This window comes from Antedon mediterranea, chromosome 3 (assembly GCF_964355755.1).
Source record: "Antedon mediterranea chromosome 3, ecAntMedi1.1, whole genome shotgun sequence".
Classification (NCBI taxonomy): domain Eukaryota; kingdom Metazoa; phylum Echinodermata; class Crinoidea; order Comatulida; family Antedonidae; genus Antedon; species Antedon mediterranea.
The window spans coordinates 34,315,920-34,336,193 of record NC_092672.1 but is presented as its reverse complement, the minus strand read 5'-3'; the positions used below and the strand labels follow the sequence as shown (position 1 = coordinate 34,336,193).

At 35.8% G+C, this 20,274-nt stretch overlaps 2 protein-coding genes across 2 annotated transcripts; both read right to left on the bottom strand.

Annotated features, from left to right (window-relative positions):
* Positions 1-252: 252 nt before the first annotated feature.
* Positions 253-13,651, bottom strand: LOC140045325 (tRNA (uracil-5-)-methyltransferase homolog A-like). Its single transcript, XM_072090180.1, has 16 exons — positions 13,463-13,651; positions 12,692-12,987; positions 12,120-12,208; positions 11,587-11,662; positions 10,955-11,067; positions 10,364-10,513; positions 8,571-8,619; positions 8,251-8,350; positions 7,219-7,436; positions 6,609-6,718; positions 6,380-6,471; positions 5,760-5,881; positions 5,450-5,525; positions 4,826-4,945; positions 2,181-2,277; positions 253-1,994 (listed from the first exon to the last, which is right to left on the bottom strand). Exons 2-16 carry the CDS (start codon positions 12,956-12,958, stop codon positions 1,739-1,741), a joined length of 1,935 nt encoding a protein of 644 aa, XP_071946281.1. The 5' UTR covers positions 12,959-12,987; positions 13,463-13,651; the 3' UTR covers positions 253-1,738.
* Positions 13,652-14,957: 1,306 nt separating this feature from the next.
* LOC140045323 (MAP kinase-activated protein kinase 5-like) lies at positions 14,958-19,905 on the bottom strand. Its single transcript, XM_072090177.1, has 11 exons — positions 19,638-19,905; positions 18,931-19,287; positions 18,676-18,765; positions 18,300-18,395; positions 18,057-18,131; positions 17,663-17,850; positions 17,138-17,258; positions 16,757-16,887; positions 16,004-16,122; positions 15,728-15,829; positions 14,958-15,322 (listed from the first exon to the last, which is right to left on the bottom strand). The coding sequence occupies exons 1-11, from the start codon at positions 19,671-19,673 to the stop codon at positions 15,237-15,239; spliced, it is 1,401 nt and encodes a 466-aa protein (XP_071946278.1). The 5' UTR covers positions 19,674-19,905; the 3' UTR covers positions 14,958-15,236.
* Between the last annotated feature and the right edge of the window lie 369 nt (positions 19,906-20,274).

Genomic DNA, 20,274 nt, shown 5'->3' with positions numbered 1-20,274 from the left:
CGACGACTGTAACCGCGACTACCAATCTTATATAAGATTAAATTAATTATCTTTTTTTGGTTCCACATCAAAAAGAAGTAATTACAGACAATACAGTAATAGAAAATTCAATAATAAATTTAAGTGCATTTACCGTAAACGTTATTTAGAATTTTTTGACGTCTTTAATATAAATAACAAATGAATGTTCATTCAATAATTAAAAGCTCCGTTTCAGATAGCAGACAAAACAAAAACAAAAGTTTTCCACACTGTTAATTTTATTGATAGGGCTACTTGTATAACTATTCCTAATTAATATATTCTTTAAAAGTATTTCAATTTTAATCAAGTCATAATTATTCTTTTTATTTAAAAGATTTAAAAGCATAATGTGTTTAACCAAAGAATATAAATAGGTAAAGAATCAACAGTACGCGCTGTTATATATAGAAGGATAGGAAACGCGGACGTGCTCTTATATGGACGCGTAAGAATCCAGCAGCCGAACGACGGCGGGCTCTAGATATGGTTCCCGTCTAATTCCACGTTTGGATGGATCGTGATGATCTGATGTGTTCTCGCGTCTGTGCTCTACTAATTTTGATATTATTAATATTTTGATAATCATTTTGATAAATAATCATCGTTTGCATTTTTATAGATAGTTTTACCTTACCCACGCCTGAAGGTGGCGCACTTCTTCTAGCAAAAAAGAAGTGCGCCACCTTCAGGCGTAGGCAAATAGTAACCCGGATGTGGTTTACGCCGCCAACGGAACTGTTGTATCTTCTCCTTTTATTATCTTTGGTTTAACTATCAGAAAATATTATAAAATCAGTTGTGTAGTTAGTTCAGTTTATAGTGTCTTTTTTAAAATGAACATTTTTCATATTCAGTTTAATTTTTGTTTGGAAGGGCATTAAATGCTACTGTCATACCACTGCAGAAGTTTCTCGTTCACTGTAAGAACTTAAAGGAATATTTAAATTATAGTGTTCCAAATCTAATATTGTATAGCATATCAAATTACTTAAAGACCCCTTCCCTGCAATTTTGGACGTTTTTTGGAAAATAATACATATATATCACTTTAAAAACATTAAACCATGTCATTCCTTGTCTTAAATGTACGTTTTATGGTAAATTATGATAAAAAGTGAGAAACAATGCACTACCTAAGTAGCTCGCAGCGATCGACTCTCGTGGACGGTCTTAGGCCTAGCCTAGCTAGGCTTAGTTTTGTAGGCCTAGCTGGTAAACATCGGTAACGTACGAACATCGTACGCGAGCTATATACCTAGCCTGACGTTGTATAGTTGCTGCATTAATTGTCTTTCTATTTTTGCCAGACTCCGTTGATACAAATTGGGGAAAACCCGGTATTTTCGCTGAAAAGTTAGGAGTCTTCCATTTGTTTTGGCCTCACTATCGATCGAAAAGTGGGCGAATTACAGGCGAAAAACAAAAATATCAATCCGCGCGCAATGCATTTTGGGATTTATAGCGGGCCGCTATAATTATTAGAATCGACTTATTTTTCACATTTTTAACCGTTTTAAAGACGAAAAAAGTTATCGAAATAGGACCATATAGTATTATTTTTACATTAAATATAGTTTGTGATCTTAAATTAGATCTAAAAAACGTAGGGAATGGGGCTTTAAGTACACATTTTCTATTTAAATTAGGTTTAATTAAAAGCCCATCCACTATGTGTAGACTTATTGTTTACTGAGATTGCATTCCGTTCAGTATCTTAAGATATTGCATCCGATTCCTCTACAGTTTTATCTGTACCCACATCATCGTCATCATCCGCCATCTCAGATGTCTCTACATTTTCTTCTTTCACATTATCTTCACTAGCCTGGTCATCTTTCGCGTTGCATAGAGTGCGCTCAAATAACATAAGAAGTTCGCAATGAGGGGTGTGCGGGAAGAGGTCAACGGGAACCGCTTTCACAAGACGGAACGGAACTCCTTTACTCTTGATGGATATTCGCCTACATAAACTGAAATTAAAAAAAAAAATTATTTAATCAAATTAATCGTAAAAAAACTCAAGTAAATCACACAGTATACCCACAATCAAAATGAGTAAAATACATACTTAACTGTACTTCTTCCGAGTATGCTTTTATTCAATATTTAAATTGATAAAAAGTATGGCAAGCAACATTCGACAAAATAGTACTTACTCTACAAAGTTTCCAATAGCAATATTCGGGTTGCATGACACGTAGACAAGCTTCTCTAAGTATGCACATCTTCTTATTGATTCAATCACTTTCTTATCTGGATCAAGAACAAATAAAAGGCATATTCAACAATTGAGGCAGAGACCCTATGTTCAAATTCAACAATTGAGGCAGAGACCCTATGTTCAAATTCAACAATTGAGGCAGGGACCCTATGTTCAAATTCAACAATTGAGGCAGGGACCCTATGTTCAAATTCAACAATTGAGGCAGGGACCCTATGTTCAAATTCAACAATTGAGGCAGGGACCCTATGTTCAAATTCAACAATTGAGGCAGATACCCTATGTTCAAATTCAACAATTGAGGCAGGGACCCTATGTTCAAATTCAACAATTGAGGCAGAGACCCTATGTTCAAATTAAACAATTGAGGCAGATACCCTATGATCAAATTCAACAATTGAGGCAGAGACCCTATGTTCAAATTCAACAATTGAGGCAGGGACCCTATGTACAAATTCAACAATTGAGGCAGGGACCCTATGTTCAAATTCAACAATTGAGGCAGAGACCCTATGTTCAAATTCAACAATTGAGGCAGATACCCTATGTTCAAATTCAACAATTGAGGCATGAACCCTATGTTCAAATTCAACAATTGAGGCAGAGACCCTATGTTCAAATTAAACAATTGAGGCAGATACCCTATGATCAAATTCAACAATTGAGGCAGAGACCCTATGTTCAAATTCAACAATTGAGGCAGGGACCCTATGTACAAATTCAACAATTGAGGCAGGGACCCTATGTTCAAATTCAACAATTGAGGCAGGGACCCTATGTACAAATTCAACAATTGAGGCAGGGACCCTATGTTCAAATTCAACAATTGAGGCAGAGACCCTATGTTCAAATTCAACAATTGAGGCAGAGACCCTATGTTCAACTTCAACAATTGAGGCAGGGACCCTATGTACAAATTCAACAATTGAGGCAGGGACCCAATGTTCAAATTCAACAATCTAGGCAGGGACCCTATGTTCAAATTCAACAATTGAGGCAGGGACCCTATGTTCAAATTCAACAATCTAGGCAGGGACCCTATGTTCAAATTCAACAATTGAGGCAGGGACCCAATGTTCAAATTCAACAATCTAGGCAGGGACCCTATGTTCAAATTCAACAATTGAGGCAGGGACCCTATGTACAAATTCAACAATTGAGGCAGGGACCCAATGTTCAAATTCAACAATCTAGGCAGGGACCCTATGTTCAAATTCAACAATTGAGGCAGGGACCCTATGTACAAATTCAACAATTGAGGCAGGGACCCAATGTTCAAATTCAACAATCTAGGCAGGGACCCTATATTCAAATTCAACAATTGAGGCAGGGACCCTATGTTCAAATTCAACAATTGAGGCAGGGACCCTATGTACAAATTCAACAATTGAGGCAGGGACCCTATATTCAAATTCAACAATCTAGGCAGGGACCCTATGTACAAATTCAACAATTGAGGCAGGGACCCTATGTTCAAATTCAACAATCTAGGCAGGGACCCTATGTACAAATTCAACAATTGAGGCAGGGACCCAATGTTCAAATTCAACAATCTAGGCAGGGACCCTATATTCAAATTCAACAATTGAGGCAGGGACCCTATGTTCAAATTCAACAATTGAGGCAGGGACCCTATGTACAAATTCAACAATTGAGGCAGGGACCCTATATTCAAATTCAACAATCTAGGCAGGGACCCTATGTTCAAATTCAACAATTGAGGCAGGGACCCTATGTACAAATTCAACAATTGAGGCAGGGACCCAATGTTCAAATTCAACAATCTAGGCAGGGACCCTATATTCAAATTCAACAATTGAGGCAGGGACCCTATGTTCAAATTCAACAATTGAGGCAGGGACCCTATGTACAAATTCAACAATTGAGGCAGGGACCCTATATTCAAATTCAACAATCTAGGCAGGGACCCTATGTACAAATTCAACAATTGAGGCAGGGACCCTATATTCAAATTCAACAATTGAGGCAGGGACCCTATGTTCAAATTCAACAATTGAGGCAGGGACCCTATGTACAAATTCAACAATTGAGGCAGGGACCCAATGTTCAAATTCAACAATCTAGGCAGGGACCCTATGTTCAAATTCAACAATTGAGGCAGGGACCCTATGTTCAAATTCAACAATTGAGGCAGGGACCCTATGTTCAAATTCAACAATTGAGGCAGGGACCCTATGTTCAAATTCAACAATCTAGGCAGGGACCCTATGTTCAAATTCAACAATTGAGGCAGGGACCCTATGTTCAAATTCAACAATTGAGGCAGGGACCCTATGTTCAAATTCAACAATCTAGGCAGAGACCCTATGTTCAAATTCAACAATCTAGGCAGGGACCCTATATTCAAATTCAACAGACACTTCAAGCAAATGGAATAAAAACATTTACCAACAAACTCAATGTATTCCCTGAAGGTTTGGGGATAAATGTTGATACTATTAGTAGCTCATTTTCAAAGATGTTTGACAATTATTAACGATAACTTGTTTACAAAGAGATGGAGAGATGAAGATTCAATTTGGACATCTGGAGAGACTGTTTGACAATGAAGCAACTTACGTAAACCAGCTCTGGGAGGATCAACTATTGCAATGATATCTTTACAATTCTCTAAGGTACTAGTGAGGCTAGGCATCACATCTTCAGCTTTACCACAATGAAACTCAATGTTATCAATACCTGGACAAAATAAACAAAGAAAAATAACAAATAATTCACAAAAGCTGTAATGATATATACAAAAATACAACTAGGTTAATTTTTACTCGGGATACCCGAGTCTAGTACTCTCTCATCTTCTCCTCTTCTTCTTCTTCTTCTTCCATCTGGACACTATCGAGTAAAAAGTGCGATTTATAAAGTACTACTCCTCCTTATTAGTTGTAGTATTGAGCTGGGATTTGGCATCAATATACTACAGGGACATGTCCTCAAAGCTATAGAACCGTATTTTTAAATTTCAAATCGGATGCAGCCATATGACGTCTCGAAGATGGTACCGTATAGCCGTATTTGGTAGCGGGGTTATTGATGTGTATGTGACGTCACATCCGGTCTTATGACGTCATTACAGCTTCGTTTGCTGTACCCCGAGTATCGCACATTCGTGCTTGTTTTTAAAGATGAAAATTCTTTAGAATATTGTTGCTAAGAGTCATACTAGTAAACACTGAATTTACCCACCATTCAATTTAGCATTTTCCTTTGCATCATGGGTAGCTTGTTCATTCATCTCCACACCAATAACTCGATGAACATTCTAAAATAAAACAATACAATACATTGTTTTAAATGATAAATACATGTTTGAGATACATCATGTAAATAAACTGTGTACGAACTTAAAATGTCATCAATAGAATCTATTTTTTAAGCTCTGTCTACACTTAAAGAATTTCTAGAAATGTCACATTACACTAGATAACTAGTTTGATAGTGTAGACTCTGTTTAACAGTAGTTCAACTCAAACTGTATTCATTTCTTTCCACCTACCTTAGCTATGGATATCCCTATGGTCCCAGTACCACAACATACATCTAATACTGTCGATTTTTTAGTAGCACCGCACCAATCAGCAATCGTTTTATATAAAATTTCAGCTGCCTTTGTGTTTACTAAAATACAAACAAAATTGAACTAAACAATTGAACTAAGATGGTACATACTGTAGATTATCTAGAAAATGTACATACTGTAGATTATCTAGATAATGTACATACTGTAGATTATCTAGATAATGTACATACTGTAGATTATCTAGATAATGTACATACTGTAGATTATCTAGATAATGTACATACTGTAGATTATCTAGATAATGTACATACTGTAGATTATCTAGATAATGTACATAATGTAGATTATCTAGATAATGTACATACTGTAGATTATCTAGATAATAACATGGCCAGATAGCTTTTGATATATTTTTACACTGATTATTTGATATTATAGTTATAGTTATTATATATCGATTCTGATATTCTTAATTTAATATTTATGATTATTACTTGTTGAGGGTTCCTGAATATCAGTTAATCCACCGGCCAAAACTGGAAAGGGTGCCCTCTTTAAGGATGCATAAAATAAATATAACAAAAAATAAAGCTTACCTTGAAAGAAAGCTTCTGGTGATATTCTGAACTTCAAACCCATCATACTTTCATGAATACACTTCTCACCCCATAAATGCTCAAGAGGTTGCCTTTATATAGAAAAAACATGAACAAAATAAATTAGTAAATAAGAAAGATAATACATCTCAATTTTGGATATTTCAAATTGAACTAATGAACGGACTATTAAAGACTGGATTACAAGGGCCAGAACAAATTCACAAACCTTTCTCTGTCTTTCTGCAACTGGATATAAAGTGACGTCAACAAGCATGACTTGCCTTCTCCTTCCACAAAGTAATCCCTTAAACTCTTTTTCTGCTTTGAAATCTCTTCCTTCAAAAACAAATGTAAGGAAATAAATATTTGAATACATACATGATACATTTCTAGCTGGAACCAATACATTTTGTATATAAAGGTAAAGGTATTCATATTTGTCCTCAAGCTTAACGGCAGCCAGCAGTGCAGCGCCTACCAGATCAGCACACCGGGAGACGATCCCCTACTCTTTTCGAATAGTGTACTCTTAGGAGTGAATTGCAATAAGGTCTTTAGGCTGGTTATTGTGTGTGGATCAATCCAACACACTATTATAATACCATAGCAAGCTAGGCCTAACCTAAAGATCTGTCAAACGCTATCAAACTTTATGTGACAAAATGTGATGTGCCCATATATAGAAACGATGATGTCATAATTTGGGCACATCACACTTTTTTGTCAAACTAGTTGATAGTGTAGACGGAGCTTTACACAATGTGACTACGCCATAGCAAGCTAGGCCAAACCTAAGAAACTATGAGAATACTATACCAACCTAGGCCTAACCTCACCTCTGACAGTTTCTGCTGATGTAAATGCGCTATTGCCATAATCTGGTTGTCTAAAGTCATCCTGACTACTAGCATATGCCAGTAGCCCTTGTGAGTCTGTGGTTGATGGCTCGGTAAACCAGTTGATCTGATGTGTTTCTGGAAGGCTGCAGCTACTTTCTTCATATTGCTAGGGACATTACAACAACATGTGGGCTCAAGTACATCGACTGTTCCACCTGTAATTTGAAATCATCATTTATATTTATGTCTTTAGGCATATTTGGACAAGGATTACCAATAGTAAATTATCCTATCCTATATTAGATAGGTGGTATACAGGGGCTATTTTGTGAACCAGTTCACCAGGGTAACCCCTTCTCATCTCAAATGATGAACTGGGTTTTTGAAAGTGCACACAGGTTATAACACTGGGTGTACACTGGACCTATGGTTGATTAACCTTATTCAAGAAGACTTTTTCCATGCACCACCAGAACTAGGAGGGAATGAGGCATCGAACCCATGCCGATATTGTTGGCTCTTTAGGTAGAGTAAACGACACCTCCGTCATAATCGCTCAACTTGTTTTGATAGCTAAGTACTGTATTTATAATGAGCTTTATATGATAACACAAGTCAGATGTGTACACCAGTCATATCCAAGAAGACACCGGAAATATGGTTGAGGAGAGGCTTGAAGCTTTGCCAATTTTATGGCTATGGGCTACAGCGCAACTGCCATACCACTGTCTACTCCACTTGATTAATTCATGTTACAGAGATGGCTGACAGCCACTCCACTGATTCATGTTACAGAGATGGCTGTCGGCCACTCCACTGATTCATGTTACAGAGATGGCGGACGGCCACTCCACTGATTCATGTTACAGAGATGGCTGACAGCCATTCCACTGATTCATGTTACAGAGATGGCTGACGGCCACTCCACTGATTCATGTTACAGAGATGGCTGTCGGCCACTCCACTGATTCATGTTACAGAAGAAAAGTATAATACATGTATTGAATAGAAACAAAAACAATGCCTGACCTTTGTACCTCCCGAACCTGAAGCCAACTGTGTTGTCATGGTTTTCGGAGCTTCTTCCAATACTGAATTCACATTTATTACGATATTCATTAATGGCAGGCTGTAACAAAAATGATATCAACAGATTAACACAATTTATATTAATCAAATCGTTACACTTGATTACTGTATTGTATTTTTTATGGACTTAGATAAAAGAGGGATCATTTTCACCTTAGAACTGAATTAATATTATCTGAGGTGCTTGCCTACTGTACCTGGTCATATTCTCTTGTATTCTGTAATTAGCCAGTAAAAAGACAATTTTTATAACTACTTACCGATGGTATTACTGATTGGAGCTCGCAACACAAGTTATCATTCTTTAGTCTAAGAGTAAGAAAAAAAAGACATGATTAGGCCAAATAAAAAAATATACTTGTTAAGCGTCACACCCTCATAAATTTTCAGGGGCGGGGGGGACGGTTTTTTTTGTTTTTTGTTTACTTTTTATAGAGGTATATTTTTGCGCGGTGGACGTTTTGCCCCACTTTTTTTAGGATGAAACGTCAAACTTTTAAAATGCGAAACAGAACAAAATTGACTATGTATGAAATATTATTGCTTATGACAAAATTGAGTTTTGTATTGTTTATATCCAGACGTAATTAAAACATTAAATTTAATTGCCACCAAGCGAAATTGTAGGCCCTAGGCTAACTAATCCGTCCAAGCTGCTACCCCCACCTCACTCATCGGCCATCCGCCGTCTCTCGCTCGACTCATCTATCCAGGAAATTCCCTATCGCGAGAAGCATGATTTGGTCTCAATAATACTAAATAGTGGGCTGATTTATAGTTTGAAAACAGCTTACGGCATTTCTTAAGTGAATTTTTATTCAACGTATTCATTCTTCTTTGATGAATCCTTTGCCAATTGCTGTGTAAATCAGTATTTAAAGTTGTGATGCAAAAAGTGTATGTAATTATTCCACAGGTAAACGGTGTCTGATCATTTCGGCCGCCAGTCATTTCGGCCGCCGGTTATGGAACGGCCAAAATCATGAAACGGCAAAAAAGACAAAATATGTACATTCGGCCGCCAGAATTGTCAATATTGTTAATAACGTATGGCACGCCTTAATTGCCAAAAAGGGTGTATACATGTGCCTATCGCCTGAATAGACGTGTGTAAATCACACAGCCAATTCATGACTTATGGAGGGATTATTTTAGTAGTTTTAACTAAAGTATTTCGGATCATCGTAAACAAAATTGGTAGAGTCCATTATGTATGGGGTGTTTCCTATTTACGAACCTATAAAAAAACGCGCTTCGACCACTGTGTAGGCAAAATATTTATTTCGTTAAATCCTTAAATTGATAATCGCGTATTCTGTAATCACGTGACTGATGATGTAATCCTCAGCGACGCACTAAATGCACATGATTTAATGTGTTGGGGAAAAAGCTTGCTGTTTACCACATTACATGATTCACGGTGCTATTCGCGTTTCCTTGACGTAAATCGGCGGCGTGTAAATGAAACAATTGTTTTCACCAAATTGCCGTTGTCGACATAGAGCGATCGGCGGCTAGCGTTGTCTAAGCTAAAAAGTACGTATTTTTCAAAAATTACACTAGCCTAACAAACATTTGCTAGTTTTGAAATTTTCAAATAGCAATTATGAAGAATCTACTAGCAAAATCCTAGTTTGCTAGCGTGAATTTCGAGCCCTACTCTGGAGCTGGGCCGGGCCGCTGAACTTTCCGTTGTATATCGGTAAAAAAAAAAAATAAATAAAAAGAGAGGCGGCTGGATAATCAGGAGCGGGCGGTGACGCTTAACAAGTATGTTTTTTTATTTGGCCTTAGATTAAAAAAACTGCATTGCAACATGTATGCATTGACTAAAGCTCTGTCTACACTATCAAACTAGTTTGACAAAAAAGTGTGATGTGCTCAAATATGGTAGTGATAGATATGCCCAAATATGTTAGTGATATGACATCATCATGTCCATACATGGGCACATCATATTTTTTTGTCATATAACGTTTGATACAGGTTTAGTTCCAGCTGCACTGAACTGTGTAATGATAATATTGAGTGCAGTATGACTCTATTGACAAACCTTTGTGTAATTAGCCATGGCTTCAGCTCTGGTGTCTGTCTTTCAAAGGTTTTACCAAGGGTGATCATAAACTGTTCCATGCTCTCCTCCTTTAGTTTCAGCTGCTCTTCATATGACTTATTCCAATATGGAATCACAGCATTGCACAATCTAAAGATTTGAATATGATTAACAATAATTGGGGAAGTTGTGGAAGCTATAAAAACCCAGTTTTAAGCTCTGTCTACAATATGAAACTAGTTTGCCAAAAAAATGTGATGAACCCAAATATGGATGCCCAAATATAGTAGTGATATGCCCAAATATGGTAGTGATATGACATCACCATGTCAATATATGGCCACATCACATTTTTTTTGTCACATAAAGTTTGATAGTGTAGACAGAGCTTAAGAATCCAGGTTGTGTGCACTTAAAAGAATCATCTATTGAAACTCATGTCATTAATCACTGTCAGGCCAAGGAGATAGGCTACCTATTCAGATAGTTCTCAATCACTGTGCTACCACAAGAGTGACCAAACTGTATGTACCAATGGCATAAGAGATGAACAAACATTAAAAATATTATCAAAATTAGTAGTAGCCCTACCTTTCTTCTGGTGTAAGTATATCTTGTTTGCTCCTCTTAGCTGCTTGGTTACCATCATTATCACTGTCTTGTTTTCTCTTTGCTATCAATGGATCAGCTTTAGGCTTAGCAAGCTTTTAAAACATTAGACAAAATTAGTTCATCTTTATAAAGTCTAACCTCTACTCCGGAAACAAGTAAACAAGAGAGGTTGAGACACAAAAACAGCAAGCTTTAGAAATATTAAACACAATTAGTGTATCTTATAAAACTGAAAGTGACAACCATTAAAAATGCCTGTAGCTCTGTCTACACTATCAGACTTTATGTCATGTGCCTATATAGACACAATGATTTCAATTCAATTTTATAAGATACATCATTATGTAATAACAATGTTTTTTTTTAAAGATGATGTCATATCACTACCATATTTGGGCACATCACACTTATTTTATCAAACTAGTTTGATAGTGTAGACAGAGATTTACCTCTATTTTGGAATTAAAAGCTCTGGAAACCAGTACACAATAAAGTCACAAGACAGACAGGTGTATTGAGACGTAAAACAATAGATATTAATAACAATTTTAGCCAGATTGTTTTTGTTTCAATGTGAAAGTACAACATCAATATTTTGGAATTATTTCTACCTTGGCACGTAATACTTGATTCTTCCATTTATGACCATTTAAAACTTTTAAAGCTTCTTCTCGATCCTCTTCACATCTATAAATATATAATTTGATATATGATCATTAACAAATTTGTAATCATTTTATCAGAGAGGAACACACAAGCTACAGCTTTATAAGTCTCAAGATCAAGGTAAAAATCATATTTCACCTTCGTTCTTAAGCTGAAATAAATATTGCTGTCTTTCAAACTGATCATAAAGGTCTGTCCACACACAGATCATTTGTTCATTGTGAGAAGATGGAAATCCTAAAACTAATCTTAAAACCAACTCAGACAGTGTCGTACGACAAGGCCTGGTGAAAGCATCTCGTCGGGGGAAAAATAAACATGCTTAGAGTTCTCAGGACGACCTAAAAACTGCCGCCGACCATATCTTGAGACGACTCGTCTGGATTCATCTCAGACAGCACCAGTCAAGACATTTTGTCGGGCCTCGTCGTACGATGTTGTCCAAGTTGGCCTTTAATGTCAAATAAAATAGACATACGTAAATGTCACAAATGCATATGTTGCACGGTTCACTGCTTTCACTTTCTTTGGTTTTAGATTTAGGTTGGTAATCATCTTTTTCAGTTGCTATATATGAAAAAACAACAACAAAATCTTTCATCATAAATACATTTTTTCCCTTTAAATATCAATTGAATCATGGAGAAATACTTATTTCTCCATGATTGAATAAAATAGCTTAAAGTAGGCATTGTATAAAAAATTATATATCAGTATTTTGAAAACTGTTTGACTAGGGCCTAAGCTCTGTTTAATTTATTTTAAAATCTCTGTCTACCCTATATGAGAGTAAGGGGTATCGGACTACTGTAGCCAGTGGGCGGCATGGGGTCAAGACTTGTTTGTGCCCTATAAGCTTTGTCTACACTATCAAACTAGTTTGACAAAAAAGTGTGATGTGCCCAAATATGGTGGTAATATGCTTAAATATGGTAGTGATATGACCATAGCATGTCCATATAATGGGCACATCACATTCCTTTGTCACATAAACTAGTTTGATAGTGTAGACAGAGATTTAAAAAAAAATAATTTTTAATTCTAATTTACTTTAAATCCAAAATGTTTAGGAAGATTTTGAATCTCAATTTTATAAATCTCTGAAGTAAACAGTTGGCCTTCTTGTGTGTAATTATACGCATCATCCTGTTGAACATTTTTGCTCGTCCCCTCTTCCATACCAGCCTCCTTTACCCCATCTGTTGCACCATCCCCTTCACTGACTGGTGTGTCAACATCCATCTTATTGCGGTTTCCTTGATCGCTAGGAGCTTCGCTCGTGTTTTCTGCACCTATTGCTGGCTCAGACATATTCATATGTTTGTCCTGTCACACGTACTGTAAGCCTAGTTAATGAAAAAATACATTATTATATCCTTGTATTCGATTAAAACTGGTTATGCCTAGAAATTGCACAATAATCCATCATCACCCACTAACTAAACACTTCCATTTTAAACAATTAAGTAACACAGTCCTTCTCACAAAATGAGTGGTGTAATCTGGCATTGATAAAGTGCAGTAAGAAAATCGTAACTATTATATTATTAATATGAACTAAGTCGCGTTTAGATTTAGATGTTTACATCATATGCTAGGCCTAACTAGTCGTTTATCAGGTTACCGCGCCAGACACACGTTCCACCGACCAGCAGAGTCAGACACATTTTTAAAATGTGAGAGAGGCCTAGAATGTAAACCCAAATTGTGGTAAAGCCACTCATATTAAATAGGAGACGCAAACCATATACCATAACTATCATTATTGATTTTCAGATATTACAAATTTAAAAATATATAAAACACAAACGGAAAACTTACGGAAATATATCTGCAAACTTCTCAACTAGAAAAGAACCAACCGGTGTCTGCCATAAAAACTACTGGAGCGTGAACCACGTGGTAACTTTTTGAGGTCATGTGGTGAGTGTTGTTTGTTTACGTTATACAAGTTTACGTCAGCCAATCACCGTTGCCTATTCAACGGTACGGACACAAAAATGCAAATTACTGTAGTAGCTTGACCATAGAGGTACAACATTTTACCTCCTGCCATGGCTTAGGTCCCTCTATAGGTCCATATCCATGGTTTGACCTGACGTATACATTACATTATTTTGGGAACTACAAAAAAATGGATATTCACAAATATGTCAAATCAAAATATGAAATAAACAATTTAGTGGTATAAAAATGTTTATTTATTATTTGTAGCACATACAAGTGTCTAAAATTACAACACATAATTGAATTAATACCATGCCTACAAATTCAGTAAATATGGAATCTATAATCTACAGGTGTATGAAAATGGTAATAACTTAGTGCTAATTCTGACAAACAAATAGTAACCCACAATTAACCAATATTTACAGTTACTATATCATACTACACATTGGTTAGTTGATGTGAAATATTTTTGATGTGCAGTGCTATATTTAATAATGAGGTAATTTATAAATTCATTATAAATGTATATATAATTTGATTAACTAGTACTGCTAGAAAGACAGCATGTTTTTCTACATTAACACTATTCATCTAAAAAAGCAAAGTTTAAAAAAATATTTAAAAATTATATTGCAAAATAAAATTAACATTAAATGTTGGGTACATAATATACATTAAATGTTGAAATGAATGAATCTGAACAAATCCAAAATTTTTGCATTTTAAATTTAGCATTGAAATACATTTACAGAACGCTTTCCCAATTGAATAGGCCAGTAAACTACCATGTTTATTACACACAAAAAAAATGTCTTTTACGAGTTACAAAAAATTGTCTCCAATTAAAGATAATTTTTTATGGGCACAACAACACAAAATATAGCTAATCCTATTTTTCATAGTTTGCCCTCTTCCCTTCCTTGAAGTACACTAATTTATTGCAAATTTGGAAAGACAATAGAACACACTTTCTCGCTCTCACTATTTATTTCTATTACAAACTTCAACTTGCAAACAAAAACCAATTATAGAGGACTGTAAATGTTACAGTTTAGACGCTCTCATAGGCTGTGTTTGGAAGTAAATCAGTTTACATGTGTAACTGTGGAATACCCTTGAGAGCTAAACCGGTGATCGTTCGGACAGACGATGAACAAATTTACACATGTAAACAAAAAAATGTACCCAGCAAGATCATATATCATGCATCTTTTTACACTAGTAAGGTCAAATTGCTTATTCCTTATTTTGTGATTAATTCACTTGTGGTTTAAGGTTATGGCACGCTAGGACAGACATAACTATGTCAAGTTGACTTTGCTCGTGTTATGGAGACATCACTCGTGTTGAGTTTACACATGTAAACTCAACACGAGCAATGTCTACATAACACGAGTGAGGTCAACTTGACATAGTTATGTCCGTCCTGGCGTGCCATATGTAATTGAACAATCCACCTCATGAGTTGGGTTTTTGAAACAGCTGGTTTATCTCAAAATTTACAGCACATGTGACCATTACATGTGTAAATTGTTACGTCCTAACAGGTTCATATTACACCTGTTATCAGTGAATGTTAGAATGAGACCATTCTCATGTTAATCTCTTTAAAACTTGTAAACCCTAATTCTCCATTATTGTCCAATCAGCCATCAAGATTAACTTGTTGTATAGTTTCTCTCATCAACTGTGCTAGTTTGTTCTTGTCAACTTTGTCTCCAAATTCCTCACCTACCAAAAAAAGGGTTATCAGAGTAAATCAAATGTGGTTTATTATATAGAAACCTACAGTATAATCTTATTGGTTGGCTGGCTGACTGACAGATTGAATAGTTTGATTAGATTGATAAACCAACTGAATATACTTAAGCTCTTTTTCTTTCATTTCATTTCTTTATTCGACAACAAGCGGTCCAGGGGTTGCGACAGCAACAGGGCGCCATAACACATTTGTGTCCGCAACCCCTCTGTCTACATAATCAAACTTTATGTGACAAAAAAATGTGATGTGCCCATATATGGACACGATGACATCATATAACTACCATATTTAGGGACATCATACTTTTTTTTGTCAACAAAGTTTCATAGTGTAGACAGAGCTTTAGACTGAATGAATGATAGATGTTTTTTTACCATTCCAATTTAAAAGTTGAAGTCCATCTTGTAGACTCTTACTGCTTGGTACCAGCTGACAGGCCTTTTTAACCATTTGACTAAGATCCTCTTCTTTTGAAACTAATCAAAGACAAAATTTATTAATATTAATACCAAACATCATCTTTGATAATGTGCAGTTATATTTTATACAGTCAACTCTTCTAATACTGAGCTCTCTAAAAACCAGAAAATCTGGATCTGCCTGTGGAAGATGTGATAAATTACAATTAAATACCAGATTTCGAAGCTTACCTTTTGGTGGCAGAATACAGTAAGCAATAACATCTCTAAGCTGTGTTAAGATGTGGTCGTTTTTAGATACTTTAGTTGGCGGTTCCTCTTCACTGGACTTGTTATCTAAAGTGCAACCTCTACACAATGAAATATATAGTTTTTAGTTTCTTTTAGTTGATATACTTAATTTGTGGATGCTTTCGATAGAAACAACTTTCGGATATCATTAAGCTCTCCCCTTTGAGAAGTTTTAGCAGGTCAAACTCCATAATGGCTCAATACATTTGGTTCTTGTGTGTGTAAACTATGGTACAGCAGACTCTCCAAATATCTAACTTTCTGAAAAAAAAAACTCTCCCAAAACCAGACTTTTCTTGATGTCGAATAGGTCCCAAATTCATTTTTACTATTAGAAACACATTCCCAATACCAGACATTCTTTTTTTTTTATTTCATACTCATCCAACAGCGAGTAACTCGCCAATTACAGGATGGATAAACTATTTAATAATTTATCGTGCTTATAAACTAAGTCTCATTTGAGGCTTAGGGAGTGGAGTTGAAAGAGTCATGAGTTACAACCCTGCACTAGGTCAGGATTGAACCCGGGACCTTGGGATTGGAAGGCAAGCACGTTAACCACCAAGCTACAGCTCCACTACTCTGGAAAACCAGACATATTAGGCCAGTTCAAAGGTGACCGGTATTGGGAGATTTGATTAAAATATAATATATCCAATGCCATATTAATTATTATAGTATGCAACATACCTGCTCCTAAATCTTTTCCTTACAATTGGGTTATTAGATTTCAGTACAGATTTTAAGACAACTCGTTTCTCTGGTAGTCTCATGTTAGTTAGCTGCTCCGAATGAGCCTGCTTGGCTTCTTCCATCATATTCTATTTAACAAAAACGTAAATGTCAGTTAAGCTCTGTCTACACTATCAAACTAGTAAAAAGTGTGATATGTCAAATATGGTGGTGATATGTCCATTTATGGTTGTGATTTGACATCATCATGTCCATATATTGGCATATCATATTTTTTTTGTCAAACTATTTCAATAGTGTAGACAGAGCTTAAGAAACGTACAAATTACGATAAACAAGATATGGTTCTATAGAGAGAACTGGAACACCTTACACTACCTTGTCTAACATAATTGCGGGAGAATGTAGTTGGGCATCAGAGTTTCTTGGATTATTCAACCATGGATGCTGTAAAAACTGATCAATTGTCATGCGTTCAGTTGGTTCCACCATTAGAAGGCTAAAAGAGAAAAAAGGGTTTTGATTTAGCTTTTTGCTTATTTTTTTTGCCTCTCCATTGAGATCCAGCCACTGATACCCACAGCATTGTCATTATTTTTTTTGCATCTCCATTGAGATCCAGCCACTGATACCCACAGCATTGTCATTATTTTTTTTGCATCTCCATTGAGATCCAGCCACTGATACCCACAGCATTGTCATTATTTTTTTTGCATCTCCATTGAGATCCAGCCACTGATACCCACAGCATTGTCATTATTTTTTTTGCATCTCCATTGAGATCCAGCCACTGATACCCACAGCATTGTCATTATTTTTTTTGCATCTCCATTGAGATCCAGCCACTGATACCCATATATCAGTAATTTGCCTTTGAATTTATACTACCTCTCTTATTTATACCTTTTAACAGCATCCTTAGCCTCTGCGGAGATAATGGACCATTCCTCCTTCGGGAACTGATACTCTCCGGCCATGATCCGACATCTCATTTGATGAGAGAGCTTCTGTGAGGGCGTCTCGGAGTAAAACGGAGGGTAACCACATAGCATGATGTATAATATAACTCCTAAAGACCACATATCACAACTCTAGGGGGAAAAAATAGTTTTTTTTTAAATTTAACATGTTGGAGAAAAAAACAGGAATAATTTTGTACTTATATACAAGGTTTGATGCATGATGTTCTAACCATGTTATATAGATAAAAAACATGATACTAAGGGATTTTATAAACTAGATTTATAGATCCATATATAGATAGAACCAAGGCATTGTGACAGCCTGGATAAAGTACCTTATCGTAGGTGTATGTAGCGACAGATATGATGTCCTTATCGCGAGTTCTTTGCCTCTGTTGAGCTTCTAAAACCTATTTAAAGTAAAGCACAAATTGTGTTTTAAAAATGAAATCAACAAGAAAATGCATTTTTGCTAAAGATTAAGAAGACTTTTTTCATTTTTCAAAAATGTTATTGTGATTGGGCCTACATTTCTATTTCAGATATATAAAACTTAGCTATATTGATAAATACTTTACCTGTGGTGCAACATAGTAAGGTGTGTAGTTTGGTGTCATCAAATTTCCATCATCATATTTTGCAAATCCAAAATCTGATAACTTCACTACAGAATTCTGGAAATTGGAAAAAATAATAACTGATAAATATCTATTATTATGAAATGAAAACGAAAATGAGGAAGATCAAACACAATACTACTTTAGAAGAGCATCAAAGTGTCAAATCGAACCGTCATTTTGGCAGGACAAACAATTTCAACTTCAATGTGATGAATTCGAGAGTTGAACTTTTTGAAGCTTTGTGTGAATCATTTTGTTTTGAAGCTTGCCGTGTGTCACTTCGTATGTAAATGTTCAGTGTACCCCGGTCTTCAGAAAGGACTATAATACTTGCCTCCGAGTTGTCTTTTAAAAGCAGGTTCTCAGGTTTTAAATCACGATGTGCTATATTTAGACTATGACATCGATATACAGCTTTGGCCACCTTAAAAAAAAAGTATTATATAATTAATAATTATAATCTCTTACAGGCTTGAGATTAAAACAATTTTGGAGTTCGGACCATCTTCAAAAACTTTTTTTTGTAAACAACCCATTTGTTCTGGTCTCAGAAATGGTCTTTTATTGGGGGAGGGGGAAATTGTATTACCTGTGTTGCATAATCCACAGCCCTACTCTCTGTGAAACCTCTCTGCTGTCTAATCCTATCAAACAATTCACCACCATCCATTAACTCCAAAACCAGCAACAATCGGCTTTTAGGTTCATTCTCCGTGGGAAACTGGACATCGTTAGCGTAAACTTCGTACAACGTCACGATATACTTGTTTCCAGTTGCACGTCTGTGATGCCGCACCTCTTCTCGTGAGCTAGGGTTATCGAGAATTATTTTCAACGCAAAACGTTCTTCGGACGATTTCTTGATGCATGAACGAACAGGACCGTTGATACCGGTCCCAAGTTTCTGCGTCCAGCAAACTTTGTATTCATCAAGAATAGATGAAGTCTATATTATTTAATATCAATATATAAATTATAAGATTTTTAAATTTGTTTTTTAATTAAAATAGCCCTACTATACATTAATTACTTATTCCCTAAATAAAAATTACAGGCTTAAAAATATACAGAAAACACAATAAAAGCTTTGATGGTTGGTATTTTATAAAAAAAAAATTATAATATAAAAACGGTAGGCTATATTATTTTTGTTATTATATTTTTTTATTTTAGGCCTCTGACTTAGTTGTTAACTTTACACAGCCTAGGCTATACCCTGATACAACGGCTTCCTTCCTCCTACCTGTGCTGTAGGCTGTATACCGGAACCGGGCCTATCAAGGTTGAGTAACTTACCTTAATTACAAAGTCATTCCTTATCTGATTGTCCATTAGTATGTCTTATTTACCGCATGTTTTACCAAACACAAGTAAGATCCAAACTTTATTACTTAAAAACCATTCGATTGTTATCTTTATAAAAATACACGTTTTAGTAATGCGATGTTATTTGTTTACCACCACCACCGTTTACGATCGATGCCGATCCGGACCAAAATTGCCAATCAATAAATGAGGCAAGATTATAGAGGGCGCTACTACAATTTTCCCGTTTTCACATCGTATGGTCAAAGAATATATATCACAAGAATGAGTAATCCGCGATTTTCTCTGTAACAGTAATATTGTCCATGTGGTAGGGCGCCGCCATAAGTGTGGATGTATCTGGGATGTATACAACTTTTTGTGAAGGTTTCACTAATCAAATGCTGGACCACCGGAGTATTTTCCGACGATAAAAATGTTATCAACTACATGCCAACATCATGTTAAATACTATTTGAATATTTAATTGTTCGTTTTATGCAATTTATTTAGTAAAAACTGCCGTATAAACAGTTTGATTTATCAACCGGGCGCTACGATAGCGTGACCGTGTTGGTGTTTACGCGTTTTCACGAAGGATAGTTTAATAATATTCCTATATTTAACT